General features: G+C 50.1%; 7 protein-coding genes across 7 annotated transcripts; 5 read left to right on the plus strand and 2 right to left on the minus strand.

Moving 5' to 3' along the window:
• Window positions 1-3,114: 3,114 nt before the first annotated feature.
• N7443_006708 (mitochondrial 54S ribosomal protein uL24m) lies at window positions 3,115-4,281 on the plus strand (the record flags this gene model as incomplete). Its single annotated transcript, XM_056886764.1, has 2 exons — window positions 3,115-3,531; window positions 3,607-4,281. The coding sequence occupies 2 exons, from the start codon at window positions 3,115-3,117 to the stop codon at window positions 4,279-4,281; spliced, it is 1,092 nt and encodes a 363-aa protein (XP_056740413.1).
• A 310-nt stretch (window positions 4,282-4,591) lies between these two features.
• Window positions 4,592-6,173, plus strand: rtt106 (putative negative regulator of DNA transposition (Rtt106); the record flags this gene model as incomplete). The annotated part of the gene is made up of 4 exons (XM_056886765.1): window positions 4,592-4,694; window positions 4,778-5,110; window positions 5,174-5,530; window positions 5,599-6,173. The coding sequence occupies 4 exons, from the start codon at window positions 4,592-4,594 to the stop codon at window positions 6,171-6,173; spliced, it is 1,368 nt and encodes a 455-aa protein (XP_056740414.1).
• Window positions 6,174-7,605: 1,432 nt separating this feature from the next.
• On the plus strand, window positions 7,606-9,141 carry N7443_006710 (casein kinase I; the record flags this gene model as incomplete). The annotated part of the gene is made up of 5 exons (XM_056886766.1): window positions 7,606-7,734; window positions 7,784-7,853; window positions 7,910-8,058; window positions 8,108-8,513; window positions 8,567-9,141. 5 exons carry the CDS (start codon window positions 7,606-7,608, stop codon window positions 9,139-9,141), a joined length of 1,329 nt encoding a protein of 442 aa, XP_056740415.1.
• Window positions 9,142-13,601: 4,460 nt separating this feature from the next.
• On the plus strand, window positions 13,602-13,995 carry N7443_006711 (putative arsenate reductase (Arc2); the record flags this gene model as incomplete). Its single annotated transcript, XM_056886767.1, has 2 exons — window positions 13,602-13,766; window positions 13,831-13,995. 2 exons carry the CDS (start codon window positions 13,602-13,604, stop codon window positions 13,993-13,995), a joined length of 330 nt encoding a protein of 109 aa, XP_056740416.1.
• A 4,098-nt stretch (window positions 13,996-18,093) lies between these two features.
• On the plus strand, window positions 18,094-19,146 carry N7443_006712 (regulator of G-protein signaling domain-containing protein; the record flags this gene model as incomplete). The annotated part of the gene is made up of 1 exon (XM_056886768.1): window positions 18,094-19,146. The coding sequence occupies one exon, from the start codon at window positions 18,094-18,096 to the stop codon at window positions 19,144-19,146; it is 1,053 nt and encodes a 350-aa protein (XP_056740417.1).
• A 911-nt stretch (window positions 19,147-20,057) lies between these two features.
• On the minus strand, window positions 20,058-22,179 carry N7443_006713 (RUS1 family protein; the record flags this gene model as incomplete). Its single annotated transcript, XM_056886769.1, is given in 7 exon segments — window positions 20,058-20,819; window positions 20,877-20,921; window positions 20,969-21,073; window positions 21,088-21,308; window positions 21,361-21,424; window positions 21,636-21,725; window positions 22,045-22,179. 7 exon segments carry the CDS (start codon window positions 22,177-22,179, stop codon window positions 20,058-20,060), a joined length of 1,422 nt encoding a protein of 473 aa, XP_056740418.1.
• Window positions 22,180-22,877: 698 nt separating this feature from the next.
• On the minus strand, window positions 22,878-23,306 carry N7443_006714 (alpha-ketoglutarate dehydrogenase subunit KGD4; the record flags this gene model as incomplete). The annotated part of the gene is made up of 2 exons (XM_056886770.1): window positions 22,878-23,164; window positions 23,231-23,306. 2 exons carry the CDS (start codon window positions 23,304-23,306, stop codon window positions 22,878-22,880), a joined length of 363 nt encoding a protein of 120 aa, XP_056740419.1.
• Between the last annotated feature and the right edge of the window lie 177 nt (window positions 23,307-23,483).

A 23,483-nucleotide genomic window follows, 5' to 3' on the forward strand; every position in this document is an offset into this window, starting at 1 on the left:
TCATCTGGAAATAACCACTGGACGAAAAAGTACTGATATCCACTTTTCTTGCAATCGCGAGCTTGAACACTAGCGAAAGCCACACAGCCGGGTCGACCAGCATGGCTAGCGTCTCCGTCCTCCAGGGCCCGTCGCTCCCGGGATGGGGAGTCTTTTGCTGGTGCTACGCTCTAGATTTGTGTGAAGTTATGCCGCTCTTTTCCTCTTGTACTTTCTCATACGCAGTGCGAATCGCACTACGAGTCGAACGTCCGTGTCATCGGGATCGATCGTCCGGGACTCGGCCTATCCTCCCCACATCGGAACTGTAAGCTTCTCGCTCGCCGACACGAAGGACACGTGCGCTGGCGCAGTTTTTGGATACTTAGCATTAAAGTTACGTGCTTGATTATGGGCGCTTTGTGGGCCGTTTACTCTGTGTTTTTACGTCAGATACTCAATCTCGACCTCGTGTTGGGTATAGATCCTTGGCAGTCGGGCACGCAGGGCGCCTTGTTCGACTGAATGCAATGGCCCATGCTCCCTGTTTGGCCTGTTTGGCTCACTCTATGCTGAATGCCTCGATTTTCAATCCTAGGTGCAATTTGGTAGGGTGATAATCCTCGTTTTCGGTAAGTTTGGCAACAATATATTGTTGCCAAGGCTTTCTTTGAGGTCGATATTAATATGATGCCTCCATTATGACCTCTCTCGCAGATGCGGAAGTGAAAGCGGGCCTAGAATTATGCGCACTTTCCAAAGATAGGTCGACTCCTCGTAACGCGTTAGAACACCATATGTCAGCAAGGTTAGACTCGTCTTCGCAAGTCTCTACAACGAGTCCAATAATCGGAGGTAAATTCTTTCAATCTCATTTATGGATTCTTCTAGATCTAAATAAAAAAAAGCGACAAAATGGCACATACAACAATGAAAACAACAAGCGGGCTTAAAGTATAAGAGGAAAGACATGATCTTCGATACCTTGCGGGCTTCGGCGGAGTTCTTCTCGAAGCAGTAGTGGAGGCTCTTCTCCTCATAAAAGCAACGGTAGCAACGATCACAATCAAGAATGCAAAGATGATTCCGTTCACCACAGCCAACATAAATCGGACCAATTTTCCCATCAAAAAATCGACCATACTCATGCCAAAGCTCTTCTACGGTAGCTCCAAAAGACCCCTCCAAAGGCGTTTCGGCTATAATTTGGGTCCCAGGCTACACTGAAGTCCCCAATTTTGGAAAGTTGATAATTTATACGGGTCACTGCACCTTTCCCAAATCGCACATCTTCAATCCATTCGAGAAGTGTGTTGTTTGCTCATACCTTACGCCTCAGTTCGGGGCATACTCTTCAGACTCTTTAGAGGACTTTAGTAGGTCTGGGAAATCAGTCTATCTTATTATGTGGTGGGACAACTTGGCTCTGAGTATCACGAATTTAGAAATCCCTTCGATGAGTCCTGAAGGAGGCACGCCTACCGTTCCAGGTGCTTGCCAAATCTGGGAGTAATGATTTCGCACAATTTACTGCCAACAGTGCACAGGCTTGTGCGGGATAATGGGTTCCATGATATCTCCTATGGTTTGCGGCCCCCGCGGGGCCCGGATGTCTTTAATCAATTCAATCAGGATGCGTAGGTTGAGGTGAACTACCTCATGTGTGCCAATTGATGTCTGTACGAAACAAACCCATCCCCTTCTCGAGGTTGATTAAATTTTAAATAATGTCTTCTGCACTAGAGGCAGTGGAGTAGTCAAAGATCCACCAGAAATCTTTGAATCGATATGAAGCTGAAGGGGCTCATGATATGTGTAAAAGATCCTCAACGATCCTGTCCAAGGCTGAGGTCACATATAATTTGATTTCTGGGCTAGAATAGACAAACTTGCTTGAATGATGCCTGTCAATAGAAATCAGCTTCAATACTTATCTTTAGCGAATCCCCTCTTTGTGAGCTGGAGGAACTCATTGGGCGTTTGAAAGACTGGCTGGAGATTGTCATGGATCTCTTCGTATCGAACGTTCAGATTAGAGCATCCATATGATGTAAATAACTAATTCGGCCACAAGGATCAAGATCAAATGCGACAGTTTCATAAGTCCGCCTATTGAACACTTGGAAGTTTATTGAGGATTGAGCAAGACGAGTTAGCGATCAACCTAATTCGTAGCGTGAAATTTATACGGCTTGTTTAATTTGTGTGAGTATGATTCTAGAGAAGCTTGGGCTATAGACTCTACATTTCAAGATATCTTATACTACAGTTCGAGTCTTTGTTCCTCAACAAGTATGACTACTTAATAACGATTCCTACTCTCAGAATAAGGACGAGATATGACTGCATGTCTCAATAATTTGATAAATTTTCTTTGTTACCTCTTGTGTGCTTATTGTCGAACAGTTTGAACACGGTTCGGGGGAAGCACCGAAAGACCGAAGCTGATTGCTCGATTCAATCGTTCGTATAATTATTTTGGGGATTGTGAGTGAGTTACCAACGGAACAAAGACGCCGCGTAGTGATATCATACGGGAGATCTTGGGTATTGGCGGTAGCACACGCCCAGATGTCAAGTCAGAGCCATCCATAGATGTAGACACGACAAGTTTGTTTGACAATGGTCACCCTCCCACCGGCGTAATATATCCTAACGACAACGAATAGCTTGATGCATTTTGGTAATATTATCAATAATAGGCCACGACCTCGAAAGTTGCTCCCTGAGTTATCCTTGATTCTCAAGTACGTGAATCGTTGTAAATTGCATACCAAGCCCACGCCTTTTCAAGAGATCCTCAGCGCCGTATGTTGAGGGTATACCTGGTGGATTGCTCCGTTTTATAGTTCACCGCAAAGTTCGGCAGCTTCGCAAATTTAATGCCAAAGAAAACCTGAATCGCAACACCAGCATGCTACGTAGAATTTAGATAGTACCAATCAAAGAAACATTTTCCATAACCCGAGACCTTCAAACAACTATTGCCTTAAGAAAAAAAACAAATATTGATTATATAAGCCAAGATGATTGGCATTCAGTCACGTGCTCAAAGATGCGGCCGCAATTTTCCGTCCGCGCATCGCGAAGTTGAACAGCAGCAACGTTAGCCATTGTTGGCCCACCTCACACAAAATGCAGAAGGTCATCCAACGGACGGCCGCGGCCAGGAAGCAGGCCCAAAAGAAGCTCTTCCGAGCCCAGAGACGGGAAGAATTGGTTGAACGCTCCCAGGGAATTCGCTCGAGGAGGGAATTCAACAAGAGCATTATTGCCAACCAGAAAGCAGCACGAGAGAACCGCTGGGAAGACTGGGCCAAACGCGACCTAGCTCCGAAGCGAGATGTCGGAGTATTGGAATTCACCTACGGCACAATGGACGGCGCGGCGATGCATCCCCCCCCGATCCCGAAGCACCTTCGCAGCAAGCAAATTCTCTTCGCCGTGGCAGACAGAGTCTGTATTATCCGGGGTCGGGATGTGGGCAAAATCAGTGATATTACCCAGGTCAACACAGAAAGTGAGACTGTCACGCTCAAGGACCTCAATATGGTGCGTTTCGAGACATGCATTTAGTCCGATTCCTTGGTCCCAAGCAAAGCCGCTAATCAATGACTTCTCCCATAGGCTGATGTCACCGTTCCCGAATGGGCCAAAGACGGAATGGGCATGAAGGGCGATGTTATGACTCAGGCCATGCCGGTACCAATGGATAACATCCGACACGTCATTGCGTTGGAGGACCCAGACACCCAAGAGGTCGTGGACCATATTATTGAGCACGCATACGCTGGAAAGCCTTACTTTGAGCGGCCATCGTGGAGCAAGCTTCCCCGATTCACCCGTTACGTTTCCGGACTCGACATCGAGATTCCTTGGCCTAAGGAGGAAGAGCCGGAAATCAAGGATTACGACTGTGATACCTCGCGTTACGAAGTCGACATTCCCTCCTGGACCCCGACGCTGGAGAGCGCTCCATTCCCCTCCAGTGTCCTCGATGAAGTCCGCAACAAATACTCCAGATTCCGAACACGCCACGACCCCGAATTCGTGAGGGAGAAGGTCATCGAGGAGTATCGGCGGGAATGGCTCGACAGCCAGTCTTTGTTGACACCTCTTGGACAATTCCGACAGCAGCGGGCTGCGAAAAGTGCCGCAGCCAAGGCGTCGAAGCTGGATGCCAATGGCAATGTGATGATGGACTCGGAGACGGATGCTTTCATTAGCCAGTTCATGAACATGAACATGGGGAAGTCGGTTAAGTCCAAGCAAAAATCACCCAAGACCAAGCAAACTGCTTGAATCGAGCGATTCTGATTGCGCATGGAGGGTTGTTTTTCGAGAGCGATGTGTATAAACCCAATTGTATTCTAGTTTCAATTTTTCTGCATTCAATGGAGACAAGTTCCAGCAAAATGTTTTAGCAATATTAGCCTTATTCATCTCACTGAATCATTTGAATCGAGCCTATCAAAGTGAAAAGTAGGGTTGTGATGCGCGGGCCGCCAGGGGAGACAGATGCTTCCGCGTCGACGCCATTCTTGTTCCCAATTTCTATCTCTTCAACCCCCTGCGCTGCTGAACTCATCCCTGAAGCAGTTGCATAACAATTATGGCTTTTGCAGCTATAAATTCGGCGGGCACGCCCATTACCGCCATCGAGGAGGCCTTCGTCACTGAGCCCTCGCTCAAAAAAAGAGTCTACGATGCGATCGGTGCGTAGCCAGCGGCGCCATCTACGCCTGTTCAAACCACGAACCTTCGAACCACCCACTGACCATCCATCCGATTCGATTAGGACATACACCGCAACATGCACCTTTATTTGAAGATCTTGCTCGTTACACATCTTCCCTGCAGGCCAGGGCCGCGAGCACTTCACTTCCGATCGTACCGCCACCTACCGACGGCCCTGCCGCGAAGAAGCGCAAAATACAAAATGGGAGCTCCGTAGAGACAGCGCAGGCGTCTGTCAGTGTGAAGGATGCGCCGGTGCAGTTCTACGTCCAGGACATTTCTTTCGCTATGCCGCAGCGCAAGAAGCTCACGCTCGAGGTCACTGCTGGGTACCTTCGCACGAGGAACCAAGCTACAAAGGAGGTGGAATTTGGCATCCCGATGGATAAAATCCGTGAGTTATCTTGCTACTGACTAAGATTGGAACTGAAAGCTGATTTTTCTTGCGTACAATTAGGCCATGCACTGTGCCTCCCGGTCCCAGAAAAGACGCAAAAACAATTCAACTTCTGTATCGTTCCCGAATTCGCAGATGGGATTACGTCGCCTCCGGAAGGCACCTCAGCGCCAGATGCCATGGTGTTCACTGTGGCCGATGGCCCGGCTAAAGCTGCGTTCTCCGAATCTGGACAACAGATTGGCAACAACCCAGGCGAGACTGCGGAGGCGTTGATTCGGAAGCTTCTGAATGAGAACATGCCTAACACAAATTTTGTGCGGCCCGATGAGAGAGAATTTGTGAGCGCGACGCCTGAGGCGCATCGCAAGGGTGAGAAGGCATATCATGTCAAAGCATTCCGGGGCAGCAAAGAAGGTATGTCACGCCATGGGGAGGCGATTGGCAATTGAGAAGCCTAGTTCAGTCGCTAACAGCATTTTCAGGCTATCTATTCCTGCTCTCGACAGGAATCTTGTTTGCTTTCAAGAAGCCGCTTCTTTTCTTCTCGTTCGATACGGTCGAATCCGTCTCTTATACATCCGTTCTCCAGCATACGTTTAACCTGAACATCATTGCTCGTCCAAGAAATGGCTCCGAGGAAGACAATCAGGAATTTGAATTCTCTATGATTGACCAAGAAAACTTTGGCGGCATTGACGAGTATATCAAACGTCACGGTCTCCAAGATTCAAGCTTAGCGGAGGCTCGCCGTGCCAAGGTGTACAACGTTAACGCCCCTAAAAATACGGAGGAGGCGGCTGCTGCCGAAGCCACAGGTGCCGAGGAGGAGAGCGAGTTACAAAAAGCCCAGCGAGAGCTTGAAGACCAGGAGGACGAGGAGGACGAAGAAGACTACGACCCAGGCAGCGATGGTGAAAGTGAGGGCAGTGGGTCAAGCAGTGATGAAGATTCCGATGAAGACGAATTCCACGAGAACGCTGAAAATGTCAGCGAAGGAGACGAGGAAGAGATCAAGGAGGAGCTCGGCAGCGAGGCCGAGGATGGTGACGATGAATAGAGAGGGACCAGTTATCGGTCCGTGTGGAACCCCGTGTTATGATAGTGCCATGCCGCTTAGAATAGTAATGTCTCTGATCTTGGACCCCAACTTGGGAGGGATGTGAATTATACAAGTACGTATCTTAAACTAAGTGAGTGGGTCGAAGACGTGTCAAATGCGCGGGTCACCCTATCTGTCCCAAGCACTGCAGCTGCGGGAACTGTCAGTGCCTTACGTAGATTAGGGGTCCAATAGTAATTGTAAATCGACATAGAGATGCCGATGTCGATGTTGTCATAGGGTAAGAACAGGACAAAAGAGTAGGGCTATGCCAAGGCCGCAATCTTACCAGGCTAAAGCACATTCCAGACCGAGTCCAACGGCATCCCCTGAGCGGTAAGAGAAAACTCGGCACGCAGGAACGGTGATTCCCGCCCTTCCCCGAAATCCTCATTCTTAAGCTTAGCTTTTAAACCTAGGAAAACAAGGGAAAAAATAACCTTGAAAAGATAAGAAGGAACAAAGCTTTACCTCAGGGGTTGAATCATTCTAGGGTACTATACCCTGACTATATCCTCGGATATGCAAAATGGACTGGTCAATCTAGCCGAACAAGAACCGGGTATATACTTTGTATTAAATTAGATACTTTAGAGATGGAAAAACCTACGGAGAAACCTGTGGATCGATTTGACGGTGAGAACCTAAGTGCGAAGTAGCGTAGAGCGTTCCAAATAATACTCTCAGAAAATGGCGCCCCCGGTTTTCCCAAACGCCGGCGGGTAACATTACCGCCCGTGACCGCCAGTCCCTGCGCCGCCCCCGTCCATCACGGGTACCAAATACACTCCCAATACCCTCCGCTCCCTTTCTCTCTTTCGACTTCTCTCCCTCTCCCTCTTCCTCTTCCACCTCCACCCCCTTCCTCCTCTCCCTTTCCATTGCTTCCAAGCACGGCTCGTACTCTCTGTAGAGTACAGGTGCTCCTGTTTCTTTCATCCTCCAGCGTTCTGGTTCCGCCCCGTGTCTCGGCAAAGTCTACCCCCGGTCGGCAGCTCTGTCTGGCTCCTCACGCCTGAAATCCTCCAGTCCGCGACCCCGACGGAATCAGGCTTGCTCAATTCCTACTTCGCTCGACCAATTCCGCTTCTATCGCTTCTGCAGCTCCTCCATCTCGTGTAGACTGTCTCATCTCCGGCTATTACTCGGATTGTTCGATCCTGCTCGCCCCGATCCATCGGCCGAGACCTGCATCCATTGAAGTACAGGGTTCGCCTTGGACAGACTATCAGGTGTCCCTGCGGTGTATGTTCAACCTGTCGAGTACCCTCGAGTGCGTCGTTGGATCTCGTGCTGACCGTAGTTGACAGTGCAAATCACGTGCCGCCGTCCCTGAAGCCATTGCCCCGTGATCAAAAGTTTCGTTCCTGACACGACACCTTCGTACTCCATGGCGTCCTCTTCGTCAAACGTGGTGGGTGTCCACTATCGTGTGGGCAAAAAGATCGGCGAAGGTTCTTTCGGTGTCATCTTCGAGGGTACCAACCTGTTGAACAACCAGCAGGTGGCCATCAAATTTGTACGTCATTTGTGAAAAAAGGGGATGAAATCCAAGCTGACCAAAACAGGAACCCCGGAAGAGCGATGCCCCTCAGCTGCGAGATGAGTACCGGACCTACAAGATCTTGGTCGGATGTCGTATGTTTTCTATCTCGGAGCTTTTCTCCGCATATGTTGCTAACCATTGTTTACAGCTGGTATCCCTAATGTCTACTACTTTGGACAGGAGGGTCTCCACAATATCCTCGTTATCGACCTCCTCGGGCCCAGTCTTGAGGATCTCTTCGACCACTGCAACCGCCGGTTCTCGACTAAGACTGTTGTGATGGTCGCCAAGCAGATGGTACGTTTTGTCCGATCCCTCGAGGATCATTCCAACTAACCACCCCCAGCTTTCGCGCGTCCAAACTATTCACGAGAAGAACCTCATCTACCGCGATATCAAGCCCGACAACTTCCTGATCGGTCGCCCTTCGACCAAAGCCGCGAATGTCATTCATGTCGTTGATTTCGGTATGGCCAAGCAGTACCGTGATCCCAAGTCCAAACAGCACATTCCCTACCGTGAGCGCAAGTCTCTGTCGGGTACTGCTCGTTATATGAGTATCAACACACATTTGGGCCGGGAGCAATCACGACGAGATGATTTGGAGGCACTGGGTCACGTCTTCATGTACTTCTTGCGAGGTGGCCTCCCCTGGCAGGGATTGAAGGCTGCTACCAACAAGCAGAAGTACGAGAAGATTGGCGAGAAGAAACAGACCACCGCCGTCAAGGACCTTTGCGATGGATACCCTGGTAAGGCTCTCCCCATCAATATGATAAAGTTTCGGATTTCTAACTTGCCCCAGAAGAATTCAACAAGTATCTGAGTTACGTTCGCAACCTCGGCTTTGAGGACACCCCCGACTACGACTACCTCCGTGATATATTCACACAAGCCCTCAAGAACGCCGGCGAAGTTGAGGATGGAGAGTACGACTGGATGAAGCTTAACAACGGCCGCGGATGGGACTACAAGTCATATGGCGCGGGACGCGACCTGCCTCACCAGACCTCGACGGGACGTGATCTGCACGGAAGCCAGCTCCGCAACAGCCAACGTCCCGGTGTTACTGCCGACCGTTTAAACGCTGCGCAGCCCCCGCCCCCATCTCCAGCCAAGGCCGGAGCTGGGAAGACGCGCGATCGCCCAAGCGGATCCGGCGGTATGCCTCCCAAACGCCAGAGCGGGGGCCTGGAAGCTACGACTCCAACCGCATCCACCCAGGCTCAATTCCAGACCTCTAACGCCCACCTTCCCGGCCGCATAGGAAGCCCCGGAAACCCTGGTATGAGCAGCCAGCAGGTTGGTGGTCAGGCAAACAATGAACCGCAGCCCACTTTCGCGCAAAAGTTGATGAAGACTCTGTGCTGCGGTAGGTGATCCGGCCGTGCTGGTCATTCAATGCCGCGCAGCTTGCCTATACCGAGATCCAGGTTGAACTCGAACTATTCCAAGCCGCGTGTCACTGGATTGAACACGACCTGACGATTCCCCTTGCTCTTTCTGCCCCCCCCCCCCGCAACTGTCAGAAGACGGCCGAAGAAAACAAAATTATACGTCGGCATGGGATTACCCCTGGTCACTCTTCCTCTCTCATCCCTTCGATTCTCTTTTTCTTCTTCCCATTCGACGCTTCAGCCTACACGAATGTGGGTAGAAACGACCTTCCTCTCATTGATGTTACGTCTCATCACTCTTTCATGGTGCTATGGCTCGGCAACGGCGAACTTGAGAGAGATTTTTATCTTGTGCTTTCCCATTTTGCTTTATACTCGACGTGCGTCGTCTAATAAAAACTTCGATTCTTTGCAAACGAGTGGATCGGGGTGTTCGCGGCCCATCCATCGGTACTCTGCATTCTCTTTCGAGGTTTTGTTGAAATTTCGAGTCCTGCGAGGTGATCTAATGGTCTCCGGCATTCACTTGCTGGCTTCAACACGCCATTGATGTTTCGCACAAGGATGGGCGAAAGACCACTGACCAGGCTCAAGTTTTGACACCGTCCAAGAGCAGCCCTTGACTTCCATCCCACCCATCAACCGGGTGGGCATTTTAATGTCCCTGTGTTTCTTTTTGGAATTCTTCTCCTGTCGGGCTGTTTCTGCTGACCGTGCTGTGCCCGTTGACGCCATCTCCTCGCACCCGGGTCCAAAGAGTCTTTTCAACTGCATGTCCATGCGTCTTTAAAAGGATGATCCCATGTTGCATATATTCGCCTGTTCGATTCCCTTTCGTCATGTCCGAGTGTTGTCTTCTGTTGTTTCACCCCTTTCGATCTACTGCCTTTGTCTATAATTGTCTCCTGTTTTTGTTCTTGCTCCGTTTCAGAAGCGAGTTTTTGTTTGTTACTGGTAGTTGTGGCATAAGATAGCATTGTTCTTTCCTGTGTTCTTGATGATTGCTCTCGGCCGTACAGCGCATATACTTGTTTCCGGAATAGGCGAAGATAATACATTTGCGTGTTTTTATTGAAAGGAGTACATCTATAGCTTGTAGACTTGATCAGCAACAGCCCTTACAGATACCCGTGGGCTCTTCGAGACAGAAAAAAAAGATCTATGTATGGTCGGGGTAGCTACTTCAACATCTCATATAAATTCCAGGGCTCTCATCGGCCCATATGATCCCATCCAATACCCACCTCACTGCACATGCACCATGATATCACAAAAATCTGCACTCCGTCATTGACAAATAACACCCCCTGTCCTGCAAGCACGACCTCGTCCTAGAAGAAGTCCACATCCCTGACTGACGTGGTCTCCAATATACAGTGTGACAACCCAAACCCAAACTGTCTCAACTCCGAAGAGTGGGCTCCTATCACGACCCCGACGCAGGTAGATGCTTGCTCGATCCGGCCTATCGTCGAGTATAGTGCCAGCTTCTATACCCAATAATTGCCTCTCTCCATTAAAACGGTCTGTTAAGACCAAGGTACTTTTGTCTAAAAAAAGACAAAAACAAAAAACAAAAACAACAAGAAAAAAAACAAAGCTACCCCCTGTATTAAACCTTCCAAGGTTTATTCATAAAAACTAGCAGTCCCTGGAAATAGAAACAGGGTACTTCCTTGCCACTCTGAAGTTTATCTCCCCTTCAGATATTCCCTCTCATTCGCACCCCCTAAAACCTTGTATATTGGTATGATCTACACACCCAGGACCCAAATACCCAATCCGGCACAACCTCACCCACCCTTCACGCCATGCCGAGCTCCCCCTATTCGCTGTATCCTGCAGTATCTTCTTGAGCCACTCACGCTGTGCATCCCCCGCATCTGGTTTTCTTGGCGCGCTGCTTATTCGGTGCGCCTGCAGACACCCGGTAGGCAGATGGATTTTGGGCTTGGGACTTAAGCTTGGGCTTGATTTTTGGGGCGGGCTGAAGGGTGGCTGTGTTGGCGTTTTGAAATTACCGATTTATTTCTGCATGGGGGTTTGGACTAGGAGCGTGCGTGGCGTGAGGTGCGTGGAGGTTGAGGTGTAGGATAGAGTTGGGATCGTCGGTGTCATGAGCTTGCGCATCCTAGGATGAGCTGGTGACATGCTTGATTTATTGAGTTTGGTTCTTTGGATGGTGTCATACTGTGGATTGTTGTTCTTTTCGGGGGAGGGTTTGTGGTTCTGGTAATATTCTAAAAGCCCTGAAGGGAAGAATCTTGATTGTTGTCGAGAGCTATCTTATTCCGGTACTCAAGACCTCAGCAGCTAATCAGTTCACCTTAGAATCTTCGTCTGAAGATGTTATGCAATTGTAGTCTAGAACCTCATTCAGACCTACTGTAGCATCCTACACAAGCACCCAACCCTCGTAACGAGCATGTAAAAAACAGAAGATCGCCAAAGCATTCGGCTACTCCCCCACCTACCTACAACTCTGCATCCATCCCTTCAAACATAAGTCAAGCCATAACATGCGGGAGCCCGCTAGCCCCTAACAGAATCACACCCAATAAGCTAGCGTACTAAATCAGAAGATCATGCAAGATTGAAGACTGACCCGTTCTAGGGTGAAACAGTCTTCGACCTTGGCGGTGGGGCCTTGGATGTCATACTATGTAGCAGCCCACCTCGTCGAGCCACAGAGAGGGGCAGGTAGGTCATGGTGTGGTATGATAAGGGTATTTCACACGTCCCGTGGAGGTTAGTGAATGGCGTTTGACTAGCTTGGCGGAGGATACTTGATCTGGCTCGGAAGGATGCCGAGCGGGTTGGTGTTTTTGATTTTCTTTTCTGGAGGGGAGGATTCCAGGTATTCTGTTGGGGAGCTCTATTCTTGGTCGCGTTGTTGGTGAATATAGTTGATTTGGCTTCTTGGTTTGCAAAATGGCATGTGTTTCGTGTGTTTCGTTTGTTGGTTCCTGCTGGGAAAGATTTCCCGGGTGAGTTGGTGAGGACTTGGAGGTGTGTATTGAGGTGTGTATTGAACTGTGAACAGGGGTTGGGAGTATGAAAAGTACTTGATGTGATGTGGGGCTCAGAGGGGGTTGTTTTATACTGGAGAGGGTATTCCAATGCTGACTTTGTAGATATCACGGTTGTAGATATGGACGGGACCACGATATCTGCAAAGACCTTGTTCAGCTCAGGCGAAAAGCTCTGCAGCTCGTTGCTTTCCTTCATATAAGAATGAATCAGTTGGATCTATCAAGGCAGAGAAGAATCGCCGTGAGCTTGACCTTAATGAATGCGGTGCTCAGTCTTGTACTTTGGTCCTCTCTTGATAACCTTGGTGTATATTGACCCAACCAGGGCGTGTTTCAACCCCATGCACCTAAACCGTAGGTGGAACATCAATAATTTTCGTAGTATCTAGTTATTATCTGACAAGTAACGCTATAGAAAATGCTATAGAAAGATGCATGAAGCTAAACTATCCATGTCCTTACACTTAGCTCAAAATAAACATACGTACCATGCCTGCAGCAAACCACCCAAATCACCCAATTATCAACCCTGTACGCCTTCCTCTCGAAGCTATGCTGGGGAGTACCTGAATTTGACATGCAGATCGATACTCTGCTTGCACTGAACGCTCTTCCATTTAGCAGGGCACGGAGGGTCGTGCTCTCGCCCGGATCCAGGGTCCCGGTATCCCGCGCTGGGGATTGCATAGTTACACAGTTTGTTTGCGTGGTGTGATGGCTCTGGTAGATGTCGATCGTAGGTGGCGACGTAGTGACTGTTATGGAGGGAATCTGCTCTTGAACTCGGCTGGGATTGATACTCAAAGCACCAATCCGCTTTTCCCAAGGCATATTTGTCTGCCTAGAGTCTCTACACTCGATTTTCTAGGTACTCTGAATGCGTCCACTCCATACAATACAGTAAGCGACCTCTGAATTACCACTATCTATGCCCTCAAGTTCATAGGTCCCCCTCATTTCTACTATCCAAGGTTCACCTTCACCCGTAATCTGCTATCAAGATCCAGACCATGATGAACCGTCATCTCAAAGTCAAAATCTATACACGCCCCCTGAACCCTGGATCCAGCTAATCTCCCTCTCTCGTGCTTACTAATACCAAGCCATCCCGACCCCTCAGCCAATAGGAAAATCGCGGCATGTCACCGCGCCGTCCATGTGACATGTCTGACAATTTAGCGGGATCAGACACCAGGTTCAACCAATCATATCAGACCCAAATCTACAGCCCAAACAGTCGTGCTAAGACTCTCTCTAGTTAACTTCCGTTCGCTTATCTTACAAGTCCCAATTTCAAATCAAGATCCAAGCCCCAGTTCCAGTTCCAGTTCCAGTTCCAGTTCCAGTTCCAGTTCCAGTTCCAGTTCCAGTTCCAGTTCCAGTTCCAGTACCTTGTACAGGACGAATCCTAATGGCTGCCCCAGACGTCCCCCGCACGCCATGGCATACAGCTTACCCCGCTCCCACATCCGAGGTCGATGCTCTTCCCCGCCAGGAATTGCTGCGCTGGATCAAGGAGGGGAAGCTGCCTGGTAAGGATTATGTTTTGGTGGATGTAAGGCGTAATGATTTCGAGGTACGTGCATTGACGCCTAATAAATGAGATCGGGGTTGGGGGCGTGCGCTAATGCCTATTCTAGGGTGGTACTATTCGTGGTTCGGTGAATCTGCCAGCTCAGAGTTTGTATCCTACGCGCCCGGCGCTGTATACTCTTTTCGCGAGTAGTGGCGTGAAACATGTTATTTGGTATTGCGGTAAGACTTGGATGATTTCTTTGGATCAGTCTCGGCCTGTGCGCGTCTAACGGTTTCTCTGGAAGGTTCTTGTAGTGGGAGGGGTCCGAGAGCTGCGGCATGGTTTAAGGATTATTTGTTGGAACGGGGAGATTCGACGATGAAGAGTATGATACTTGAAGGGGGAATAAAAGGATGGGTTGCGGCTGGGATTGAGTATGTTGAGTTGATGGATGAGTACGACGCGAGTGTGTGGACGAAGTAGATGATATTGTGCAATGTCATTCGATATACCTCTTGCTACCGTACGATGGCATCTACTCCTGAACTATTGTTATACCTCGTTTCGCTGATGCTTGAGCATCCAAACCCATGTCCAACGCCACAGTATACAATCCAGTTTCACAAGCCACTCCGCCATCAACAGTAGATCGAAGGTCTATTCCCCAGCTGATGTCATTGAACATCTTCGATGCCGATCCACCTCAAGTCTGGACACACTCCCCGGGCAATCCAAGCTGGGCGAAGAAGTGTAAACAAAGGACTCCCAAGTCAAAAGATCAAGTGGATACTGCAAATTCTTTAATGCGAAACATAGCAAAGCAAGCCTGCCGCTTCTACAAAGCTAGGACCACCGAAAGAAGAACCTGGCCTCTGCAAAGCGCTAAAGGGCGCCTACGCACCAAAAAAAAAAGAAAAAAAGAAGAAAAAAAAGTAGAAAACCGGAGTCCGCCGTTGCATCGCCAAAGTGCTAAAGAAAGACTAAACTAGGCCGTGATCGAATCCACAATGCAAGTGCTAGCAAGGAAGGGATGAACAAATACACGGGCAGATCGACCCGCGATCAAAAGCCTGTTCTGCGATCCCCACGCGGAAATCGAAGGACACAGTGGACGGCGAATCGCGCCACGCTCTGCCCAAAATTTAGGGCCCGTATCTTACGTCTTACTAGGGGTACGATATGTAGACGGAGTATCTGGGGTATCCACCGAAAGATACACTAGAATCTGTGCAGCCGCACACCTACAGTACAAAATAGAGGAAAAGACTCGGTGATTTTCGTTTCAGGTAGCGCCAGCTCCTAGCAAGCTTTTTGCTCTCCCGTGTGCTCCACGAGTCTCCCGCGATGGAAGCGCTAGGAGGAGGGTATATATTTTCTTTTTTTCAGAAACAAATCTTGATTTTGGCTTCGAGGGGTGGGGCTGTGAGGTCATTTGGCGGCTTCTGCCGTGCACGCTGTTTGATCGTCTGTCCTCATTTGGTTGGGCTCGCTTGGCAGATAGGGGGGTGGAGATAGGGAGATTGGGGGATTTTCGGGGATTTTGGGGATTCTGGTGACCGGCGATCTATTTTTTTTTTTTCCCACTCCCTTCTTTCCAGAGGGTCTTTCTTTGGGTCGCGTCTTCGGGAAAGTCTGCACTCGGAAATGGACTTTCCCGACATGCACGTCACTTGGGACGGCTACGTAGTGGTTCAGGGGACCTTGGGATGGCGCCCTCGATATGGGACTGGGGAGCGGGGAGTCGACTACGGGGTTTGGTTTAAGATGTGGTACGTCCTCGTGTAACGACCCCCTAGAGGTGCAGGTGCAGGGGCATATACAGTTGCATAGATACGCACTGGGGTAATGGAAATGGAAATGGAAAGGCGCTACCTCTCTCTCTCTCTCTCTGTCTCTTCCCCCCCCCCGCCACAAACCAGCCCATGCTCATTTTACCCCGTACTCCAAGCTCCCAAGACACGAGACACGAGACAGATCACAGCATGGCCCCGCCGTGGCCTGCGCTATCTTGTACTAGCGTCTGCCTCTAAGGTACCCCATGCCAGTCGGAATTGCACCAGTGGCTGAGCCGGCGTTCTAGATGCGCTGTGGGAGGCCCAAGGACGCTGGAATGGGAAAAGCGCCGTCCCGTGCGCACGATGTGGGGAATCCTTGCTGGTGCGAGGTCATCGGCCTCGGGGGAATTGTGGATAGTCGAGAAACGGAGAGAGGTAGGTGGACTCCGAGTGCTGCGTGGTTGCTGGGGAATTGGGATTGGTCGTGGTCATGGCCTCGTTTTTCGGTCTCGATGGCTACAGTATACTGGACCGGCGCAGAGTGCAGTGCAGTGCAGTGCAGTGCAGTACAGTACAGTATTGTACTGTAGTGACCAGGCCGACCATCTGCGAGCTGTCCCCAAGGAAAGTCAACCCTACATATCATACACATCGTACATACTGTACTGCATACTGCACCGTTAGGACGAACCACAGGTTCGGCTGACCTGCGCGCTAAATGCTGATCCAATAACTGCAGGGCACAATTCGTGCCTGGTGCAGAGGGGTACGTGGCCAGATACAGTTCTGCTGTTAACCTTATCAGCTCAAGCTCCAGCCAAGGCAGATCGGAGCTATACCAATATTATGCACGCCGATACAGATACAGCATTGAATCCCCCATGAATCAGCTCCCAGTCAGCTATCTTATCACTGCTGTGTTCGGATGCTTCTTATCAGGCCTGACTCGGAAGTGGCTGACTCAGTGGATCTTGGCGCTCGGTTTGAATCGGCCTCGTTATTGTGTGGTTCTGTTGATTCACCGGGCCCGATAAGAACCGTTCCACTCGGGTTGACTAGGAGGTATAAGCGACGATACCCCTGTACATCAAATAAGCTTAGCGTGTAAGAATGGATTCCGGGGTGGCAAAAAGAGTAAATCCTGAGACAAAAATCAAGTGACAAGGGACAGAGATTTTCGTGCCAGGTACCAGGAAATCGTCTCCGGGAGACAAGAACCTGTCACAAAGAAAATTTCAGACCGGGCCCGGGTGTGGCGATCGTGGGTACGCAACTAAGGTCCTTCGGCGGGGATTCTAGAATTTCCGTAAGAATTTTGTAACTTCTTACGGAAATTCTAGAAGGTCTGGGTAAGATGGCCGGGTGCGTACACCCTAAGCACAGCAGCAATTTAATTTAATTTAATTTATTTTAATTTTTTTTTGGATTCAGCCGCAATTGTTTCTACAGGGGGAGGGCTACTGTAGTGAAGAGTCGGAGCAAATTTGCGATGATACCTTACTGGAGCCTATGAGCTTATGAGCCTCGCAAACCAGGAGCCTGAGGGCGCAAGCTTGTAATTTTGGTGGTGGCCAGTGACCGTGATGAGTTGCCACCTCAGGACATTCCACAATGGTGCTATCGTGTTGATCACAGACTCGAAATTAAGACAGTGCTGAAAGTGCGCGGGTTGTGTGCATGGCCAAATCATCAAGTCTTCAACACATTCCGTGAGAGGATCGGCAGGGCGATTGACCAACTAGCTGTAGAACTAACTGATTCGAGGCAGCAGTGCAAGTGAATGACGTGACTTTCCAGGCATTACACCACGCAAGGGGATGTGCGTGTCACAGAAAAACATGCGGGTCTTAGACTGTCGTGTCACTGGCGCAGTGGTGACTGAACCGTGGGTCCCCCAAACGGATTGACATTCCGAGACCGGATAAATGGCGTGGTTAGCGTCACTCGTGAGGTAACCGTGGGCCCATCCAGGCAGGACATTGGTCGCAACAGAGGCACGCAGCTGTGTGTGTCTTCTAGGGGGAGTCGAGTGTCAGCTTGCCTCCCTATTCCGTATAGGTTGGAGACTAGGGAGACTAGGGAGACTAGGGAGACTAGGCGGGAACTAGAAACAGAAGACCCAAGACGAGGAATCGCCACGCGCCTGAGCACACGCACAAGGTGTGAATTCTAGAAGGCCTTGCCCCCTGCAGACCCCGGTCTTGTACAGGCTTTTGCAGGCTTCTCCTAGAGGGCCCCTTGCGTGTGTAATAACCGTGTATAATACTAGCCCCACCTACATTCTCCTCCCATTCTCCGATCACCCCATCTTATCGCCCCGACTCCACTTGGGCGCCAGTACCAGGCAGTACATGTAATACTGATCGACGAATGATTCCAGAACCCAGGCAGTCAAAGTGGAACCCTCGTTTTCCTTTATTTCCCTTCTCTCTCGCTCACCTGTGGTTCCTTTACTTTACTTTGGCTCGAATCTGCAATCTTTTCGCTTTGCATTCCTATGATATCTCTTTCCCTATAATATCCTTCCGGTCCTAAAGCTGGCCTCTCATCCAGCATTCAGGCGAGGACCGGTGAGAAAACACACTCAGGGTCCCCGCCGTACCCTCTACGCCATGCTTAAAAAGAAGTCCTTGGCTTCTTCCTTTTGGAACTTTACCCCCAGTACCACTCCGGAACTGTCCCCAACCTCTTCCGACAGTGACTCCGACGAGGACATGGAATCTTCTGGCTCCCGACCCGTCAGCCTGTCCGTCTCGTCGGGAGCCTTTTGTCTGATGCGTCCCACCCTCAACGAGGTGTTGGCCAACACCGCCCCGCCGCCCTACACCCTCAGCGCCTTCATGGCCTACCTCTCCCAGAACCACTGTCTCGAGACATTAGAGTTCACCCTCGAAGCGAAGCGGTATAGGGAAACATACGAGTCGTTGGCCGATCGGTTGGGTGTCGAGACCATCTCCGCCGATCTCCCCGAAAGTCAACACCTGCGTATGCTGTGGCAACGCCTGTTAATGGCTTATATCATCCCCGGTGCCCCGCGAGAAATCAACCTCTCCAGTGAAGTCCGTGACGAAGTCCTCGCCTACCGCGACGTTACCACGCCCCCGGTCCCGGAAGCGCTCGACTCCGCCGTCAAACGCATCCACGACCTGATGGAGGAGTCAATCTTCCTGCCCTTTCTCAACAGCCACGCCACCTCTCCCTCAATGCTCCCCACATCCGGCTTCCCTCTTGACCACGAACTGAGCCTATCAAACACCATGCTCGACGAACATCCAATGAAGAGAATCCGGTCCCGGGCCAGGCGTATCTCCCCCAACTCCTCCACCAAGGATCTCCCCTCCACAGCCGGCCGCTCAAGTTCCTCCCTCAGCGCCGTCCACGCTCTGGGCAAGCGTACATCCGGTGTTCTCCTCACCACAAGTGCCAGCGGCGACTCAACTTCCCTGGCTCTGACCGACGACTCAAGTCCCCAATCCAGCCCAACCGTCGAGGAACCCATGACACCACCCACCACACCCCCAGCTAGCGAGCCTCATCTACCCACTCACAGCCCCAAGCTGCGAACCGAAAACCCCTGGAAGAAAATGGGCATGAAGTTGGGCTTCAAGAAGCGCCACGGGCCTGGCGGTTCTCGTGATCCGAGAATCCTCGGTCTGGACGACTAAACTCAAAATCGACCTCTGAAATTTCCTTCATGATACACTACACTACACATCTCCACGATTTCATCTTATTTCCACGAACTCCCCTCAACGACCCCCTTCATCGACTTAACCTCGCATGACCTTGAATCTTTTCACAACGCATTCACATGACCCGACTTTGTTTAGCGTTTTTGGCGGTGTATGAGAGCACGATGCATCAGCATACGAATCCGGCGTTGTTTTTCAATTTATCTTGTCTCATTATCAGTGTCTCCCAGCGAACATTGGATGCGCTGTCATTTTTCCTTTCCTTTCTCTCTTCTTGTGACATCTTTTTGTGTGGGTTCGCCCACCAGCATTTCCATCACCATACATAGACTGGATGGAACCAGCTCTTGGCTGGTTTTTCTTTCTCATTTCGCTTTTCTTTTTTGGACCTTGTCATGAGCACGACTCTTGTCGGAGCTTGCTACGATATGATGGCGTGTTTGGAATCAATAGACTTGATACCCCTCTTCAAACCTCTTTTTTTTTTTTTTTTTTATCACATTTTCCACATTTTTCATTAGTAATTGTAATTGCAATTGTAATTGTACATGTTACATGGTACATTCTTGGGATAGAACATTCTAAGCCGTGACCAGTTACCCTATTTGGCTCTGGAACGCGAGACCACGTCAACCCTTCGAACGAAGAATGGAAGCTAAGAGCCAAGGCTAAAAACCGCGCATCTTTCACATAGAGTTGACCCACATGATATCAGCACTCCCCTCCCCACCCCTAACCTTAACTTTGACACTTGAGGATTTGGAATTGCAATGTAACCTTTTTTTTTTTTCTTCTCACCCAGGGAAACGCGTCGATCCAGAAGCTTCTTTTTTGTGTTTTTTTATTGTTTTATTTTTTTTCAATGTCACCCCGGAGGTCCGGGTCTAATCATAGACCCATTCCAATGTAACTCTGCGGCCGGAACGGGTTTCTAGGGCTGGGATTGTGATGTTCCAGTTTGAGTCTGAGAGGGCTTGCATGTATTCTGGGAAGCGGGTATTCACGGTTGATAAGGTGGTGGTTAGGACTGGGAGGATTTCAATGGATGAACTGGGTGAGGTGGATAGAACTCGTAAGGCGAGGAGGGCGTGCATCCAGGCTTTTAGTTGCGTGTGCACTGTGCAATTGCTCTTTAGGAGGATTGAGGCATGCGATTTTGGTTTGGTGGGATGGAGGTATAGAATGTAGGATTCGTGCGTAAAGAGAGTTGCCAGGTCGCGCATTGGGATGTTAGTTTTTGAGGTCCTGGTGGTTTGGCCGTGTTTGAAGAATGAGGAGAGGGGAATTCCTATTTCGGCAGTGCCTAAGCTGTATGTCTGGGTTGGGGTGGTCCAATGGAGGGCGCCGGAGCGGTGAAAGATGCGTTCTTGCTGGGATACTTGGGCTGGGGTTAGGATGATCCAGCGTGCATTGTCTTTCTTTGGTTTTGGTGATAGGTCTCCGGCGCGTAGAGATTCTAGGTCGATGGCGGAGTCGGACTCGAGTAAAGTGGAGAAAATTATGTTTGCTCGTTGTCTGTTCAGACTTGTCATCTGGACGGCTCGCACTGCTGCATAGTTGAGGCTGAGATGTGCCGCTAAGAGGATCAGAAGTGCTGCCCAAGTTGCCTTGAATCCAGTGACGTAGGAGACAACTACTGAGCCGACCTGTAATAATGGTTAGATCGAGGACCACTGTCAAAATAGCACTTAAGGGAATCTCACCAGCATGCCAATAAGAGAAATGACCGTCTCTTGGGACGAGTCTTTCTGTGAATGGATTAGATGTAGTCGCAATGACCAATTAAAGAACATACAGCATTGAGCTCAGCCAAGTTCCCCCATTTCGCAAAATGAGCACTCAAACTCGCCTTCGAACTCCCCCTGCAACCCCACATAGGGCGCGCAGGACGCCCGCCGTGCTGAGAATGCTCACGCGCATCACTCCAGCTGGGACCATTGGCGAAAGACAGTCCATGATCATAGCGATGTCGTTGAATACATCGGCTGCTAGACGATAGGTCTTGCATTCTGGCTCAAGGGCTGTGCCAACTCGGTGGGCAAAGAGAATGGTTGCTACACGACCTGATGAGTCTTGGAGGATGTGTAGAAGCAGAGCCGATGACGGAGAGGCGTTTGCGTCGCCGACGCCGACGCCTATGGTTCTTGTCAGTCTCTAGGGATAGGACAATTGGCGTGGACGGCGAACCTTGTAGAACGGCTCTGGAGGAGAGGAGGCCTGCTATTGAGCTGCAGAAGGCTTGGAGGGAGTCCTTTATTGCAAGGAAGATGTAAGCATAGGTACTGATTCGATTTGTTTCAGTTTCGCGAAGACTTTATTGTCGACCGGGCTTCAAAGGTGAGCGAGAGAGGTCCATCAACTCACAAATATCTGATATCTGGAAGATTCTATCAGTAAATTGTCACGAAGACCTTGGGCGTGAATACTCCTCGCTAGACATACCTGATGTAATCTTCGCTCACGCTTTGAGGGTAGCCCGAAGGAAGAAAGACATCGCTGAGAGAGCTGATGAGAGGCTTGGTAGACCAGGTCAACAAGTTCGAGGATGGATCCTGGTCGATACCGTTAGTTCTCTCGACTGGTTGAATGTCATCATTCGGTTGTGTTCAATGTATAGATCGATATGCCAATCAATGGAAATTATAGCCTGTATACACCAACGCATTGCCAGGTTAGGGTGGCAACAAAAACGACAGATTGCCATGGAGCCATGTGCCAATCCAATGATCCAGCCAACTCTGACAATACCATTGTACCCCAAGCACGAGGCTCAATACATCCATACCCTCAGAGCTACCTCCAAGAGAATAGATCGGAATCCACGTCCGGTATCAATCGGGGTGGAACCCCGACTAGGGAATGTCTGCTTACCATTACATCCACCCTTCCCGAAGGCGCATCCCGCTTGGACGGCACATTCTGCGTAGAGTAGACATAAGTCGCCGTAAGGTTGTCAGCCTCATCTGTTTCGCGAAAGGTCAAAAGTCTCCCTGCGTGGGCCACCATGATGTTGTGATTGGAGGAAAGAGGGGAACGTGTAGTTCAGGAATTGAAGTTGGAGAGGCAGGGCACGTGCGGGGAACGCGTCCTCTCAGCCATCTACAAGCTAAGGAATTATTTGAAGAAACTATAGTTGTTTTTTGTCAAGCGCAGTGAAATGGGATAGTCAATTTTCTCCATTGTCTGAATCAAGTGCTCCCAGAGCAGAATATGTCACAGTGAAAGCAAAAGAATGCTCATCCAGTCACCCAAAGTCCATAATCTATAGAAAACTCGCATCCGCTTTTCCAACTTCAAAAGAAGTGGCGCATATTGCGCTTGTTGAAAGTAAAAGTAAAGTAAAAGAAACACCGGAAATCAGCCACCAGCGCCAGGTTTGCGAAGAATATAATAATATAAATGAAAAGAGAGTGGCAAGACCCCGAAAGTAGGGGGTTCTCGCGAATGACAGGCCTCGTAAGACAGATGGTCTCATTGTCGGGCCAGCGAGTAAACACCGCATTTCAGGTGCTACTCGAGACTCGATCAGGCCACTTTCCTCCAAGGTCGCCAGTGTCCACATCCAAGACTGGTCGGCACCAGCCACGTATCCATGATTCAACAAACTTCCATCATGAGAAGTATCGTACTCCGTCGCTCATATATTGGGTATCTCTGCCAGCAGGAAAAAAAAAAGAAGTCACAAGGATTTGAACTTCAACTTTTTACGCGAACATGCTGGCGCCGCCGGACTCGATGGCCTCGATCTCGGCCTCGGTCCAGGACAGACGTCCGAAGCGAGCAGGGAGCTCAGTGCGGTCGAAGAACTCGCCAGCAGCGGGACGGACGGGGCCGAGGGCAGCGCCAGACAGACTGCCGATGCCGCCGCTGGTGAAAGAGGCGCGACCGAGAGGGCCGTGCTGCTGAGCCTTGGCTCGGTAGGTGGCGAAGGAGTCAGGAAGAGCTCCAGTGGGAGAGGCGGGGTGAACGCGAGGAGTGTGGTCCACGGACTCTGGGATGAGGGTTAGCTTCACATTCGCGTGGCCGGAGCACCGGGTGAACGCCGGAGAAAACGTACTAGGGGTGGAGCGCTTGCCCAGGAAGCGGATCAAAGGGGTGCGGGCAGCGTTGCGGAGAGCGGCGGTGGCGTGCATTTTGATGGTGATGGGTGTAGTGTAGATGTTGTAGTAAGGTCAATTTCACGAGAGTGTGCGAAATTCAACGGGCCCGAAAGTATCCGAGCCGACCCAGACGCGACGAGAACGTGACACGAGTTGAAATGATGCGAATTGGTGGAGATAGGGAGAGTATGAAAGCCGGAGAATAGTAGG

This window comes from Penicillium atrosanguineum, assembly GCF_028827265.1.
Source record: "Penicillium atrosanguineum strain IBT 20685 chromosome Unknown utg000005l_segment0_segment0, whole genome shotgun sequence".
Classification (NCBI taxonomy): domain Eukaryota; kingdom Fungi; phylum Ascomycota; class Eurotiomycetes; order Eurotiales; family Aspergillaceae; genus Penicillium; species Penicillium atrosanguineum.